The following is a 14,844-nucleotide window of genomic DNA, read 5'->3' as shown; positions in this document are numbered from 1 at the left end:
ATTTCTTATCAATTTTATTGCCTGTGATTCTATTATAAATGAGGTCCACGGTTCCTTTATCTGTTAGCTAATTACTTGTAGGTATAAAGAGAAGTTAATTAATTTTGGAAATTACTTTCGTAAGGAGGTACATCGCGGAGTTATTTTTTTTTTTAATTTTTTTCCTCAGGAGATTTCCTTATGTTCTCAAAGAGCATATAATGATAATTTACCTCCAGTTCTAATTTTTGTGCTCCTTCTATTACTTCCTTCTCTACCTGAATGTACTTGATAACTTGAGAATGTGAGGATGGAGACTTAGAAAGGGCTTCACACATTTATCTTTTAAGGTCATATGGAATGAATGTTTTTTAAAAGCCCTCTATAGCCTCAAAAGCAAGGGAAACCCCAAGTTGACTCTCTCTGGGACTAAGTTCTGAAATAAGGCAAAAGCAGAAGTCTAGGACTGTATCCAGAGATGAACAAAAAATAAGGGGAAAGACTACTTTCTAGGAGAGTAACCCAACCCGTTCGTGAAGACAACTCACCCATAGGAATCCTCATCACCCATGTGATTCCTCATCACAGAAATGTTGCAAAGCACTCATCTATCAGATTGGTGAACAGGCACCTCTTTTACATCAGTGTCAATACTATTTCCTACTTAATGCTGTGCAATAAATGATACTGGAATAACGAGGTAGCCATTTGAAAAAAATAAATGAAGCCATATCCCTACCTCACACCTCCAACAGACAGAAAATGAACTAAACCAGGGATCGAGCAACCTGGAGGCCAGGGTCAAATGCAGCTGCTTGCGTGTTTGTGTAAATAAAGTTTTATCAGAACACAGCCACACCTGTTCATTTACCTAACGCCTGTGGCTGTTGTCACACAACAGAAGAGTTAAGTGGCCACGACAGCGACTGTACGGTCTACAATGCTGAAAATATTTGCCACCTGTCCCTTTACGGAAAGAGTCTGCAGACCCCTGGTCTACCCCGCTGTTTCCCTCAGTCTGAGGCCTTTAAACATATTTGGAGGACATCCAGCTTCTCAACTGATGCCCCGATCTTCTGCTCGTTAAGTATGAGGATTGCCAATCAGAAATTCTCATCATCTCAGAGTTTTGAGACCCCGTCTGGCACAAAGCCACTTTTGAATCTTTTATGCCAAAATGGCAGGCCCAGGAAATCCTCCACAGAGAGACCAAAGTGCACACCACACTTCCGCATCTGTGTAACTACAGCATGTGTGCAAGCTGCAGAATGTGTCGAGTTGACTGCCATTGCAAAGGAGACCAAGCGTTAGTACCTCCTCTGAAGCTGAGCTGCCCGAGTTGCAACAGGAGATCCTGATGGAAAAGCTCCCTAAACTCCCCTGCTTCCCACCCCTCGCCCCCCCGCCCCCGGGGACGTGGCTCAGCACCATTTCCTTTCAATGACCGTGCTGCTGGAGAAGCTTTTCTGCTAAGAATTTAATTTTTCCACCATGCGCCTTTCTTGCGTAAGACAAAAAAGAGCACTTCTGCGCTCTTTCAATGAATAAATAATCCTACTTTTCAAGCTATCTCCCCCATGACTCTGCCGTACTCCATTCACATTACGGTTTACAATGCACCTTTTTCACAAAGTCTATCCTAGTTTCCACGGGTCGCTACACACAACCGCTTGGTTATATTCAGAGTAAAGGTGCAATTTGTAACATGTCTCCGGATTTCCTATTTGTCTTGTTACATATTTAAGATTCTAGGGGCGCCTGGGTGGCGCAGTCGGTTGAGCGTCCGACTTCAGCCAGGTCACGATCTCGCGGTCCGTGAGTTTGAGCCCCGCGTCAGGCTCTGGGCTGATGGCTCGGAGCCTGGAGCCTGTTTCCGATTCTGTGTCTCCCTCTCTCTCTGCCCCTCCCCCGTTCATGCTCTGTCTCTGTCTGTCCCAAAAATAAATAAACGTTGAAAAAAAAAAAATTAAAAAAAAAAAAGATTCTACTTCCCTCCCTCCCAAGGTGATAACGTGTGGCAATTCTAATAAGCCCAAACATTACTTGTACCAAGCGGTGAAGTAGGTACAAAGGATGCAGAGATAAACAAGCCTTAGTCCCTGATTCCAGAACTGATGTGAAATAGGCACGAGATGGGTAAATATAGTCGAAGAGATGAATATGTGAGAAATGAAAAAGAAGGGACCGTCTAAGCAATTTCCGTACACAGTGAAGCTTTTCCGGTTGCGGAAGGTTGTCAGTGACAGAGAAGGAAGGATATTCTGCACAGAGAGCAGGGAGCTCAGACAAAAAGCAGTTGTTACAGGACACCCCGCCTCTGGGGAGCCCTTGGTTACTTTGCGCTTCGAGCTCAGAAGGCTCATTCGCTTCTCTGCCTCAACCTTTCCAGCTGCTCGGAGAGTTTTCCGCAGATCGAATCCAGCATTTATCTTCATTGTCACTGACCCCGCAGTTAAAGGCAGACGGGACCACCTTAGGTTCAAAAGGACATCAACCTCGTACAACCTCGTGGGGAAGCAATGTTAAACTTTTTACACTCAGATGTGGCACCAAAAGCCTCCTGCTGCGGAAGCAGCATCACACGGTTGGCTAAGGTTTCGAGATGCGTTGACTACCCATCTGGCGGAGGTCTATTGAGAACAGCAACTTTTCCTTAATTCAATCCAACAGCCCTTTACTGAGACACCATAATATGCCTGGACCTCTGGGGAGATCAATCCCTGACCGAATGGCTCTCAGCGCCCAGGAGGGGGAGCCACGCATAGGAAATCCGATTGTGGCCCACAGTGGTAAGCGCAATCAGCAAAGTACCATCCGTACAAAGTCACTGCCGTGGTGGCCAATATGCTGAACGTGAGGAGGTGGCTGGTTAAGAAGGAGACAGCCACGTCCCCCACACGGCTGAGGATGGAGGTGATCGATAACAGAATCGCTGAAACGTTACTCCTGGTCCTTCTGCTGAAAGCCAATCGGTCTCAGAGCCGAACTTGGCAGTGGTGGGCACGGCTGTGGTTGGCCGGGGCCTCACGTCGGACCCTGCAGACCTGCAGACGCTTTCTGCAACATCCCGTGTGATGTGAGGCTTGGACTTGTTGAGTCATGAACTCCATGATAAATGTATTAACCTAGACCTGAGATAAACCAACACGTATTTAAATGACTGAATTAATATGAGCCTCAATCAGGTGAATTTCCACTCCCGCTCCCAACAAAGCTTCCCATATAGCACAGTGATTACCTCCCTGCACACGAAACACTCTTCCTTATTTCTGATTCAAGTCGTTCCTACGATAATTTGACGCGGTTCTTATCCCTCTCTATTCTGAAATCACATATGGGTCACATAATCTTTCTTTTTATACCAAGCAGTCACGGTTCTTTATTTTTTATTATTTTTTTTTTATTTATGCAATATGTCAAACATACCCATACACACATGTACCTGTGATCCGGACTTAACAGGGTGAATATTTTGTTATCTGTACCTAAGCTCCTTCCCCCCAACAGATAAACCACTGCAGATATAATGAACACCCCCTCATGCCACCTGTCTTGCTTCCAATATTTCCCTGTCATTTCTCCCACCCTAAATCCTTGGGGTCACCTCTGTCGCTCTTGTAGAGCACTGTAAGGTTGTCGTGTCTTTCAATACAATATTAATTAGCCTCACTAATTAGTCTACATTTTTCTACTTGGCTTAGGTTATAAATTACCGAAAGTAGACTAAAGTTTCAAATGGTTGGCTGTTTCGATTTTATTTTCAGCTGTGGACCTACTGATACACATTTTTTCAAGGAAAAAGGAATCTATTCAATAGAATTAGTTATACTAGATCCTATGTTTATATCAAATAATTTCTTTTTTTTTTTTTTTTCAAATACAGTTTACCAGTCTGCTCTTAGAAGAATTCCTTTTTCACACAAACGTCCTGCATAGGGAAGAAACATACACTTGAATTGTAAGTTGTCAATGCATTCAGAGTTAACAACCCAGTCTTGAGTTCCCACGGGATCTAATCGTTGAATCTGAGTTCTGATGAGTTCAAAACGGAAAGAATGAAGTCCTAATTAATGCAAAATGTACAGATTCAAGAAATAATACAGTTCTCAAAGACGGAACTAACTTTAAGCACTTGGTTGTTATTCGTCAATAAAAGCCACGAGAAGACACTCTGGGCTTGTGTCCCACGAGGTTGGTGACAGCTGGGGAGAAAGAGGGTGTTCTCCAGCCACAGGACAACAGAGCGAGGTTCCTGCAGGGAGGATCGCCTGATCAGGCTGACACTGTGTGGGACACCTGCGTCCTCCAGCAGGGGCATGACCCCCTGTGAGCCAGGCATGTACAGGTGTCCTTGGTCATCTCAGTCAGCACTTCTGGGATCCCCTGGGAATCTTCTTTAGATGCAGATTCGGATTTAGTAGGCCAGATCCAGTCCCCCTGAGATTCCATTTTCTATCGAGATCCTAGGTGATACCGATGGTCTGTGTGCCACAGGTGGAGATGTGGGGCCTAGAGTCATCTGGGCCCTCTCTCGTAGAGAAGGAGAGGACAGGAGAAGAAAGATGTGATGATAAGGAGAGAAAAGCAGAGAGAGATACAAGAAAGGCAAGGCTCAAGGAGAGAGAGACGAAGGACAGGAAATTTGATAACACGGCCGTCCCATGCGGGTGGCCACTAGGTCCTTACATGGCTCCACCCACCGTCCAGGGCTTTTGGTCCCTAGTGCGGGGCAGATGGAGCCGGCTGGTGGCATGGGCTCTTCCGACGACCACAGACACGCATTCCCCGACGGCCCCTCGGCAGAGCCAGGCAAGTCACAGCGCGTCCACAGACTTCTGAACCCGCCCTTCTGTACGGGGAAATAAATGCCAGGAGCGAACCCAGGGAAGGCGAGGGGCAGGGAAGGCTCTCGGGTACAGCCAAGACAGAGACCACCGAACCCCCTCCTTACAGTGTGGCTGGACTCTCAAATCACCTGGACCGGTTCGAATCACAAGGCTGGCCCGTTCCCAAGACCCTCATGATGAGAGCGGCTCACTGTGCCTGACGTTTGTGCAAACGGTATAGTTTATACTCAACACCGTCGTCCTTGTAGGGGGTCTCACAAGGCGGAGGGTGCCTATGCGACCAGCCCCCCTCAAAATACCCCAGCTGTTGAGCGTCTGATGAGTTTCCACGGTTGCAACACCTCACGCAGATTGCCAGAACTTTCTTGAGGAGGAATGAAGCATGTCCTATGGGTGTCCACGTGGAGAGGACTCGTGGGGGCTTATGACTGGTTTGCCACGGGCTGTACCCCAAGCACCTTCCTTCTCTCCTGATTTTGCTCTGTGTCCTCTCAACATCAGTTTTATGACTACACACTGGTCCTGTGAGTCCCCTCCCCCCCCAGTGAGTCGCACAACCTGAGGGGGGTCATCGGGATCTCTCCAGCCCTTCCCACCCCCTACACAGAAGATCCTGCCGGTTACACCCCAACTTCAGACCTGCAGAAACCGTGACGTCACAGCTCTGCCTTGCATCGGGCCGCGAAGGGCACGGTAACTTCTTACGCTGGCAGCACGAAACCAAGAAAACAACAAAGTGTCGCTGATGAAGAGTGTAAACCTTTCAAGGGAATTTTGTTTAGACTCTCAAATTCACTCTCCAATTAAGGTCAGCGATCCGTAATGAAAACCACACCCTGACGGAGGGGTCGAGCCTCTGTTGTCATTAAGAATCGCTGACTCTGGGGCGCGTGGGTGGCGCAGTCGGTTAAGCGTCCGACTTCAGCCAGGTCACGATCTCGCGGTCCGTGAGTTCGAGCCCCGCGTCCGGCTCTGGGCTGATGGCTCAGAACCTGGAGCCTGTTTCCGATTCTGTGTCTCCCTCTCTCTCTGCCCCTCCCCTGTTCATGCTCTGTCTCTCTCTGTCCCAAAAATAAATAAACGTTGAAAAAAAAATTTTTTTTTAAATAAAAAAAATAATAAAAAAAAAAGAGCCGCTGACTCTAGTGAGAGGGCCAGAGAGCAGCCAAGTCGGCCTCATCTTTTTCCAGAAACTGTACATATAATCTCGTAATGATCGCCCCGTGGGGCGTCCTGCTGTCGGAGTCAACTGTATAGAGAGTCGGGCCCAGAGCAGGAAACGAATCCACTTAAGCCGTGGTGACGGACTAAAAGAAGGCAAGGATGAGCCACCTTTCCTAACGGAGATCAAGACACAGAAGAAATCTTTGCAGCGGAGCGTCAGAGACCCCTGCGCTGAGACGAAGGGCTTTCGAGCACAGCAGTCACTCAAGAGCGACTTCCTGCCGGAAGGGAGACCGCACGCACGCACGCACGCATCTAGCGAATGCGTCCCAGCTTTCTGCTGGGGGCCAGGCACCGTGAAGTTCTGGGGATGCAGAGGAGGAAGGCGGGTCTTTAGCCCCCAAGGACGGGGAGGTAGGCCACCACACCAGTCCTTACTGTGTGATGGGCGCAGGACCGAGGGGCGCTCCCCTGCGTGGTCTCCGATCGGTAAGGCCACTATCCCTGCCCCCACCTCCCCTGGGCTCCTCGAAGCAAAGTGCCAGATGGTGACGCTTGGAGATGGTTGCCCCGAGCTGCTGAGCCGAAACACAGGAACTGTCACAATTTCTCAGCCATGTATCAGAGTGGGATGGGGGTAAAAAACATGAGCCATAGTTAGCGCGACTAAGAACAGGCGTGCACTAAACTCTACACGTGAAACCAGTTTTATCGTATATGTTAACTAACTAGAATGTAAACAAAAATTTGACATTAGCGGCGCCGGGGTGGCTCAGTCGGTTACGCGTCCAACTCTTGATTTCCGCTCAGGTCTTGACCTCACGTTCGGGAGTTGGAGCCCTGTATCAGGTTCTGCGCTAAGAGTGTGGAGCCTGCTTGGTATTCTCATTCTCTCTCTCTCTCTCTCTCTCTCTCTCTCTCTCTCTGCCCCTCCTGTGCGTGCTCTCTCTTTCTCTCTCTCTCTCTCAAAATAAATAAATAAACTTTAAAAACTTGAAATAAAAACTAAGCATGCACTATCAGTTACCTGATTTCCAAAACCAAGACTTAATTTTGAATAAAAGTTCTCTATATAAGTAGATGCTTCGTTAAGTTTTAACTGTTACTCGTTGTTCTTTTTTGTAAGAGAGAGAAAGTGGGGATGAGGGCAGAGGGAGGGACAGAGAGAGAGAGGGAGAGGGAGAGACAGAGAGAGAGGGAGAGAGAATCCTAAGCAGACTTCCACCCTCAGCACAGACCCCGACACAGGGCTCAATCCCACAACCCTGGGATCGTGACCTGAGCTGAAAACAAGTCAGATGCTCAACCAGCGGAGCCAACCCAGGCGCCCCTGACTGTCACTCATTCTTAATTAATGTTTATCTTAACCCTGCTTTGGACCTGCTGTTCTAAGAATTAACTCGACCTCAATATCTACTTCTGATCACACACTTGGCAACTGCTGGTTTGGGAAGTCAGCCAGCCCTGAAACCCCAAATCCTCTCCTAGTCTGTTTTACCTCCTGTTAAGACACCTGGCCAGTTCTTCTTAATTCAGTTTACATCAGCATTTATTGGTGAACTAGCAAGAGGTCCAGAGATAAAAAACTAAATAGGCCATGATCTATGAAGTTATACTGAGTAACAGAGTTCTAAGCAAGTGCAAATGGGGGCAATTTAGGGACAAATGAGGGGAATATTGTCATTGTGTTGTTTGTTAGTGTTAGAGGTACGTCACGTGCTAACAAGTGGCCGCTTCCTGGATGATGCTTTTCCTCCTACTATGATGAGAAAGAGTTTTTAAGCATTACATAATATGCAGGGCTCCTGGGTGGCTCAGTCGGTTGAGGGACCGACTTCGGCTCAGGTCATGATCTCATGGTTTGTGGGTTCCAGCCCCGCGTGGAGCCCCAGGTCGGGCTCTGTGCACTGACAGCCTGAAGCCTGCTTCGGATCCTCTGTCTCCCTCTCTCGCCGCCCCTCCCCTGCTTGCACACGCACTAGCTCTCGCTCTCTCTCTCAAAAATAAACATTAAAGGGGCACCTGGGTGGCTCGGTTGGTTAAATGTCCGACTTCAGCTCAGGTCATGATCTCACAGTTCAATGGTTCGAGCCCCACACTGGGCTCTGTGCCGACAGCTCAGAGCCTGGAGCCTGCTTCGGATTCTGTGTCTCCCTCTCTCTGCCCCTTCCTTGCTCACAGTCTGTCTGTCTGTCTCTCTCTCTCTCTCTCTCAAAAAAGTGAATAAACGTCAAAATTTTTTTTCAAAATAAACATTTAAAAGATATATGTTTTTTAAAAAGTTACATAATATCCTTAGCCTAAATTAAATGGAAACTAAGCTGTATATTTTTTATTGTGGGTATATAGTCACGATATAAAATTTACCACTTTGGCCACTTTTAAGTGTGCATTTCTCTGGCATTAACATTCGCACTGTTGTGCACCCGTCCCCACCGTGCATCTCCAGAACTTTTCATCTTCTCAACTGAAACTCTGTCCCCACTCCACGCTGACTCTCCATTCCTCTGTTCCCCTAGCCCCTGGCAAGCATCTAAACTGCATTTTTAGTAACAAGAAAAGAGTAAGTCCTTCTCCACCTGACACATCTCCCACAGGCCACACACCCCCCCCCCCCCCATCAGCCGCCCCACCAGCCAAGTGCAAACACTGTGCACACAGAGCTTCTCATTCAGGGCAGACTGTGATTTAAAAACACAAATGCTGGGGCACCTGGGTGGCTCAGTCGGTTAAGCGTCTGACTTCGGCTCAGGTCGCAATCTCGCGGTCTGTGAGTTCGAGCCCCGCGTCGGGCTCTGTGCTGACCGCTCAGAGCCTGGAGCCCGTTTCAGATTCTGTGTCTCCCTCTCTCTGACCCTCCCCCGTTCATGCTCTGTCTCTCTCTGTCTCAAAAATAAATAAATGTTAAAAACCACAAATGCTAATTAGATAATAAATTTCACATAGTGTCATAGTCAAAAAGTCAGGCAAGGGGCTCCTGGCTGGCTCAGCTGAGCGTCCGACTCTTGATCTCGGCTCAGGTCATGATCTCACTCACGGTTTGTGAAACTGAGCCCCAGACTGGGCTCTGCACTGACAGCACAGAGCCTGCTTGAATCTCTCTCTCTCTCTCTCTCTCTCTCCCTCCCTCCCTCCCTCCCTCTCCGCTCATGCATGCACACACACCCTCTCTCTTAAAATGAATATTTAAATATTTTTTAAAAGGCAGGCAAAATTTAACTCTTCCAAAAGAAACACGATATGTAATCAGAGGTCGAAACTATGTCACGGATGCAAAATAATCACGATTCCAAAGAATCCCAGAGATCTAGCTCCCATGAATTACAAGGGGCCACCCAAGTACACAATTTCCTGTTGGAGCCGGATTTGTGTCCCCCAACATGCCGTCCATAGGGAGACTCTCCATTACACCTATTTTGAAATGTTTGGGGTTTTCCAGAAATCTCACTTAATCGGAGGACACAGAAGAATGAATTTACTTAATTGAACAACGCCAAGGCAACACCAGCCGCTGGGTTCTGGAACAAAAAATATAGTCGGTTGTATGTGGCTTTATTCCTTAGATTTCACACTATGTTAAGGAATCATGGGAAGACATTTTCAATATTTCACTACATTACAAAATTGTTTTACGTTTACTTATTTCATAAATTATACACGGGCAGCACATTTTAAAATGCCACAGGTGTCTCACAGTCACTCGGAAACACTTTTCGAGTAATTTAGGAGGCTCCATTCTATACTTGATCCGACAGATTTGCAGCAACAGGCAGTAATTGGCATAATTCATGCTCTGACAGACCCAGCCGCAGGGAAGGAACGTACCGAGATGCTTTCTTCTCGCCGATACAGCTTCCAGTTCCTCCCGCCATCACTGAACATAAGGACGTAGCCGGTCACCCAGTCGGAGCTCCCGTACCCTCCCTGGGTGGCCACAGCTGTGACCTCCATTCTCTCTCCGAGGTCAATCTGCAGCCACTGGTATTTATCTGACACGCGTGGAGACCAGCCACCAGCCCCTTTTAGTGGAAATGGAAACAGGAAAAAAAAAAAAAAAAACCAGTAAGGGGAAAGAAATCTTTGGGATCTATACTATCCTGTAAGAAAGGGATCATAAATAAAATTTATGAAAATCACAGTTTCAAATTCTGGAACATAGAACTGCTCTTAATTACACACACACACACACACACACACACACACACACATACACACACACAGACTCAAAACCATGGGTTAAGTAAATAGATGAATCCTACATAAATTACTTTGGTTTCTGGCTCATAACCCCTAAGTCCCCGGTGGTTCCCAATAAAGTGAAAGTGCTTAACGCAACAGGTGGATGGTTGAACCTGCCACGTCAACACTCAGAAGGGTGTTTCTTTACTTTATGTATGACCTACCCTTGGCTGGACCTAAAGGAAACTATTTAGACCATGATGGAACTAGAGAGACTTAATTCTGGAATGCCAACGTGAACAAGTACAGTATTACATATTGGGAAAAGGAAAGAGGCGAGGGCACAGTCCTACACTCGATATGCTCACAGATTCACGCGAGAAACAGACGTTTCAAAGAACGATTTGAAATGCAGCGTGGCGGGGGGGGAAGGTGAAGGTTTCTCTGTGCAGGGAGGGAGAGCCCTGAGAGGCAGCAGGGAGGTGCAGGGAGAGCCCAGAGCGAGTGACAGGCAAGGACTCTCTCAGGTTTGCAGACAACAGGTGCAGAACAGGAATCACGGTGCTCGGCTTTGTCCGGTGCCGATGAGAAACAGAAAAATTAGAACTACCCGAAGGCGTAAGGCTGACGTCTTTGGGTCTTCGAGATGCCTTCCGGAATTCATATTTTGCTACTTATCCATGTCTAGAAGACACGTGGGATGGAAACCATCCCTAATAGGACAAAAGTGGTTTGTTTTTTATTTTGCCCCACTGTTCTGACACCTGACTTGGGGTCCTCATGATAAGGTCTAATGCGTTAGACGACAGTTACTGTCTTCTCATCAGGAGCTCTGATTGACATCCACGCTCGGGATGCTAGAGCCACCAGGACTGGCTGTGTGTCAGGAGGGGCGTGACGTGGTCGCGTGGCACTCGGAGGGGAACAGAAGCGGGGCGCTTGCATCGGGGCGTGGGGGCATCACCAGGAGGTGAGCGCGTGCGCTTCCTCCCCGCACCTTCCACGAGCAGCACTCGGTGTACAACCTTTTAGCCAAGTCTAAAGCTTCCAAGTTCTTTAGAGCCCAGATCCTTTCTCAGATCTGCCTATTTTCCTGCCGTGAATCTTTGCTCAAATACTGTACATTTTCCTCTCGACGTACCACAGGCGCAATGCCTTCTCCTTGGACTCAGAATCCTAAATACGCTGCGATTGTTCTGTAATGCAGTTCTGAACTTCTCATTCTGAAAGAATTTCCCATGGACAAAAGAGCCACAAACGTGGTACAGGGGATTCCTGTTTGCTTTTTACTCAATTTCCCTGACAGTTAACACCTTACACCATCATGGTACTTTTATCAAAACTAAGAGATTTACAGGGGCACCCGGGCGGCTCTTGATTTTGGCTCAGGTCGTGATCTCAGGGTTCACGGGGTCGAGCCCTACATCGGGCTCTGTGCTGACAGTGCGGAGCCTGCTTGGGATTCTCTCGCTGTCCCTCTCTCTCTGTCCCTCCCCCAAGCATGCTCGCTGTCTTTCAAAATAAACAAACATTAAAACTAAGATATTGGGGCGCCCGGGTGGCTCACTCAGTTGAGCGTCCGACTTCGGCTCAGGTCATGATCTCACGGTCCGTGGGTTCGAGCCCCGCGTCGGGCTCTGTGCTGACCGCTCAGAGCCTGGAGCCCGTTTCAGATTCTGTGTCTCCCTCTCTCTCTGCCCCTCCCCCACTCGCACTCTGTCTCTGTCTCAAAAATAAATAAACATTTAAAAAAACTAAGATATCTACACGGGTACAACAGCAATTACAAGGATGAACTTTATTTTGGTTTCTCCAGTTTTCCCATTAACTCCCCGTGTCTGCACCAGGGTCCTATTTAGGGACCGTGTCCTCCAACCTGGGACAGTTCCTCAGTCTTCCCTTGTCTCGAATGACAGGCCTGGCTGTCATCCAGCATGCCTACATTTCTACTGCTTTGTCCAAGGGTCCCACTAAGTTGAGAAATGGAAGTCCTTCCAGATTCTACAAATTGTTTTTAAGTGTATTTATTCATTTTGAGAGAGAGAGAGATAGCAGGGTAATGGCAGAGAGAGACAGGGAGAGAGACAATCCCAATCTCTGTGTTAACAGTGTGGAGCCTGACTCGGGGCTCGAACCCATGAACCATGAGATCATGACCTAGGTGGAAAATAAGAGCCTGACGCTTCACCGACTGAGCCACCCTCCTTCTGGATTCCAGCTGAGAACTAACTAACAGTCCTGGGGACACTACTCTGCCACTGTGGGTGGTTTTACGGTTGTCACAAAAATAAAGTTAAAACCTAGGGGTTGCCATTTAGCTGATCATCTTAACTTGGAGATGCCACGCTGGAAATTTTATATGAATCCGTTCAAATCTCTAAGAAACTACATAACGTCCTGTCTCCCAGCTTAGGCTGGTTGGTATTAAAGTTCTAAAGGAGGTACTAACGATACCCTTTTTTGCATTTCGTGATCTTTCTGTGTCATTTTTCGTCTCTCTTGAAGCCAGGAAATACCATTAGGATGGTACCGGAGAAAAGCACAGGGAATAAACAGACGGGGATGTTTCCGGCATGTTGCCCTGGCCCAGCCTCTCCCACATGCCAAGCAGCCTTCAATGCCTACCCATTCCCTACAGGTAACAGACCCTGAACATTTCCGATGCTACCAGTATGCAAATTAAGCTATGTGATTAACTAGGTTCCTTGATAAAGGAACAGAGCTTGAGGACCCCCTGTGCCATGGGGCAGTTCACTTTCAGCAGGGAACAGGGTCCCGGGTCGTCCCCAGATCGCTGCTGGGTAATGACTCGGGCTGCCGTGCATTCCTTCCTGTGTGCACCGTGCACTGTCTTTTTCCCCCCACCACCTGCCTCTGTCCCACCTCAGGCCCTTGCGGAACAAAGCGTCCCAATTTGTACAACGGAAATCACATCCGGAGGGCCCAACTTTCACAGAACGAGGGTCCAGTGCCTGGATCGCCAAACAGCCTTCTCACTCCTAGGGAAAGTGTGGTAGGCGTGTGTTCGGCCTGGAGGGAGGACTCGGCCAGAGGAGGTGTTAAGCATCCGTGAGGATGTGTCATTAAAGCTGGGGCCCCCTTTCCACCCTCCACCCCCTCTAAGAAAATACCCCTGCAGTTTCTCAGTTAGGCAGTGTGGGCTGTCTACCAATAACCAGACTGTATTTTATGTCGATCTATTGGAAGGTTCCTGTCTCTGGTTACTCCTATATGATTGCTTCCTGCCCCTAAGGTCAGCCCAGACACAGGCAGCGACAATTCCTCGGGGACAGGAAGGGTTGAACAGGAAACGCTCACCTGGGCCTTAGACAGTAACCGCCGCTCCCGGTGGCCACGGGGCACGCGCTCTCGTAACTGCTGGCTTTACGCAGAGAAGAACATCGCCCAGAGGCCAAAAGCAAAAGCTTGTGCCTTCTTCAAGTGTCAACCAGTTCCAGAGCAGGGAGATACCCAAGGGAGCAAAGGTCAAGCGGGTTAACTTGACGTGACCACACCCACCCATCTTCAGGGCATCCAAACGCCGAGCAAGTAAGTGGTGAGGTTGAGACCACTGCCAAAGGAAGCTTACCCCCAAGGTCATTATTCCATTGTCTCAAATGGGATCTCACCCGGTTGTGAGGGTCCTTAGCTCCCTGGCACACATCCTAATTCACAGAAGCTTTACTCGGAGTTCCGGGCAGGGCCCAGGGCGACAGGGAAGGGCACCAGACTGTCCCCCTGGGAAAGAAGGGCCAGCACGCAGATACCCCAGATCTTCCCACTCAGAGATCCTGGGGCTCGACACGCTGAAGCCCGTGTCACCACCCTGCCGATGTTGCTGAGGTTCTCGGCACATTTGCTGCAGCTCGGATTCCTTGGGAAGCAACCCCAGCTACCCACACGGGGCGTTTTGGGCTCTCAGGAAGGAGCCAGCACAGAAACCCCGCTCTGGGTCTGCCTAGGTGTGCTCCGATCCCCTTCTGGATCCCCTTCCCGAAGTGCTTCCTGCATTCCTGGGCAGGGGGGAGGGTGGGGGAGGCAGGAGGTGGGGGGTGGTGAGTGGGGAGGGACGTTTCCCAAAAAGTGCATCCCTAAGGGGAAAGTCACACGCAGGTGCCTACTTGTGAACCAGATTGCTATACGCAGTGCAAAGGTAGCCTGTAACGGTTTTGGGAACAGACAAGTCCACAGTTAAATAAAAATAGGGGTGCACTGGTCAGTTTGAGATTTGTCTGCGAGGCCAGTGAACCATCCACGTGTGGCTCCCGGAAGCTCCCTCTGTGTGCTGCATCCCCGGGGAAAACTCTCGATGCCCTCTGGCACTGAGCGTGCGTTTCCGCGGCTCCTTCTGCGAAAAATAAACAAAAATCTATCGAGACGGCGTGTCTCCTTTTGCTGGGCTCACGTATGTTCCTGACCGGGTTTTCCAGGAACGTATATCCTGGAGAAGCACTCAGATCTGAGTCGATGTGAGGCTTTTCAGTTCTTACTTGTTTGCAGTTAGGCACGGACAAGACTGTGAGAGGATTCTGCTAATTTCTCACCTGAGAAATAGAACAAGAATTGCCCGGCAAGCCTCGAACCGTCTGAACATGTAATCGGTCCCTCATTTACGACCGAATAAAATGTGGGACGGAGCCTCCTCATATCCCGTGAAATCTCCATGTTTACGAGG

General features: G+C 48.7%; 1 protein-coding gene across 3 annotated transcripts in view; it reads right to left on the bottom strand.

The window, feature by feature from the left end:
- LOC112868541 (contactin-associated protein-like 3) overlaps positions 1-14,844 on the bottom strand; it is a 194,066-nt gene that overhangs the window by 138,563 nt on the left and 40,659 nt on the right. For all 3 annotated transcript variants that reach the window (XM_086684866.1, XM_086684864.1, XM_086684865.1), the window contains one exon: positions 9,816-10,009. In XM_086684866.1, coding sequence (XP_086540992.1) covers positions 9,816-10,009 — 194 coding nt within the window. The remainder of the gene's footprint in view (positions 1-9,815; positions 10,010-14,844) is intronic.

Source organism: Puma concolor, chromosome D4 (assembly GCF_028749965.1).
Source record: "Puma concolor isolate L17-30 chromosome D4, mPumCon1.1.hap2, whole genome shotgun sequence".
Taxonomy (NCBI): Eukaryota; Metazoa; Chordata; class Mammalia; order Carnivora; family Felidae; genus Puma; species Puma concolor.
Note: the sequence above shows the minus strand (reverse complement) of the source record. Positions and strands in the feature narration are given on the sequence as shown.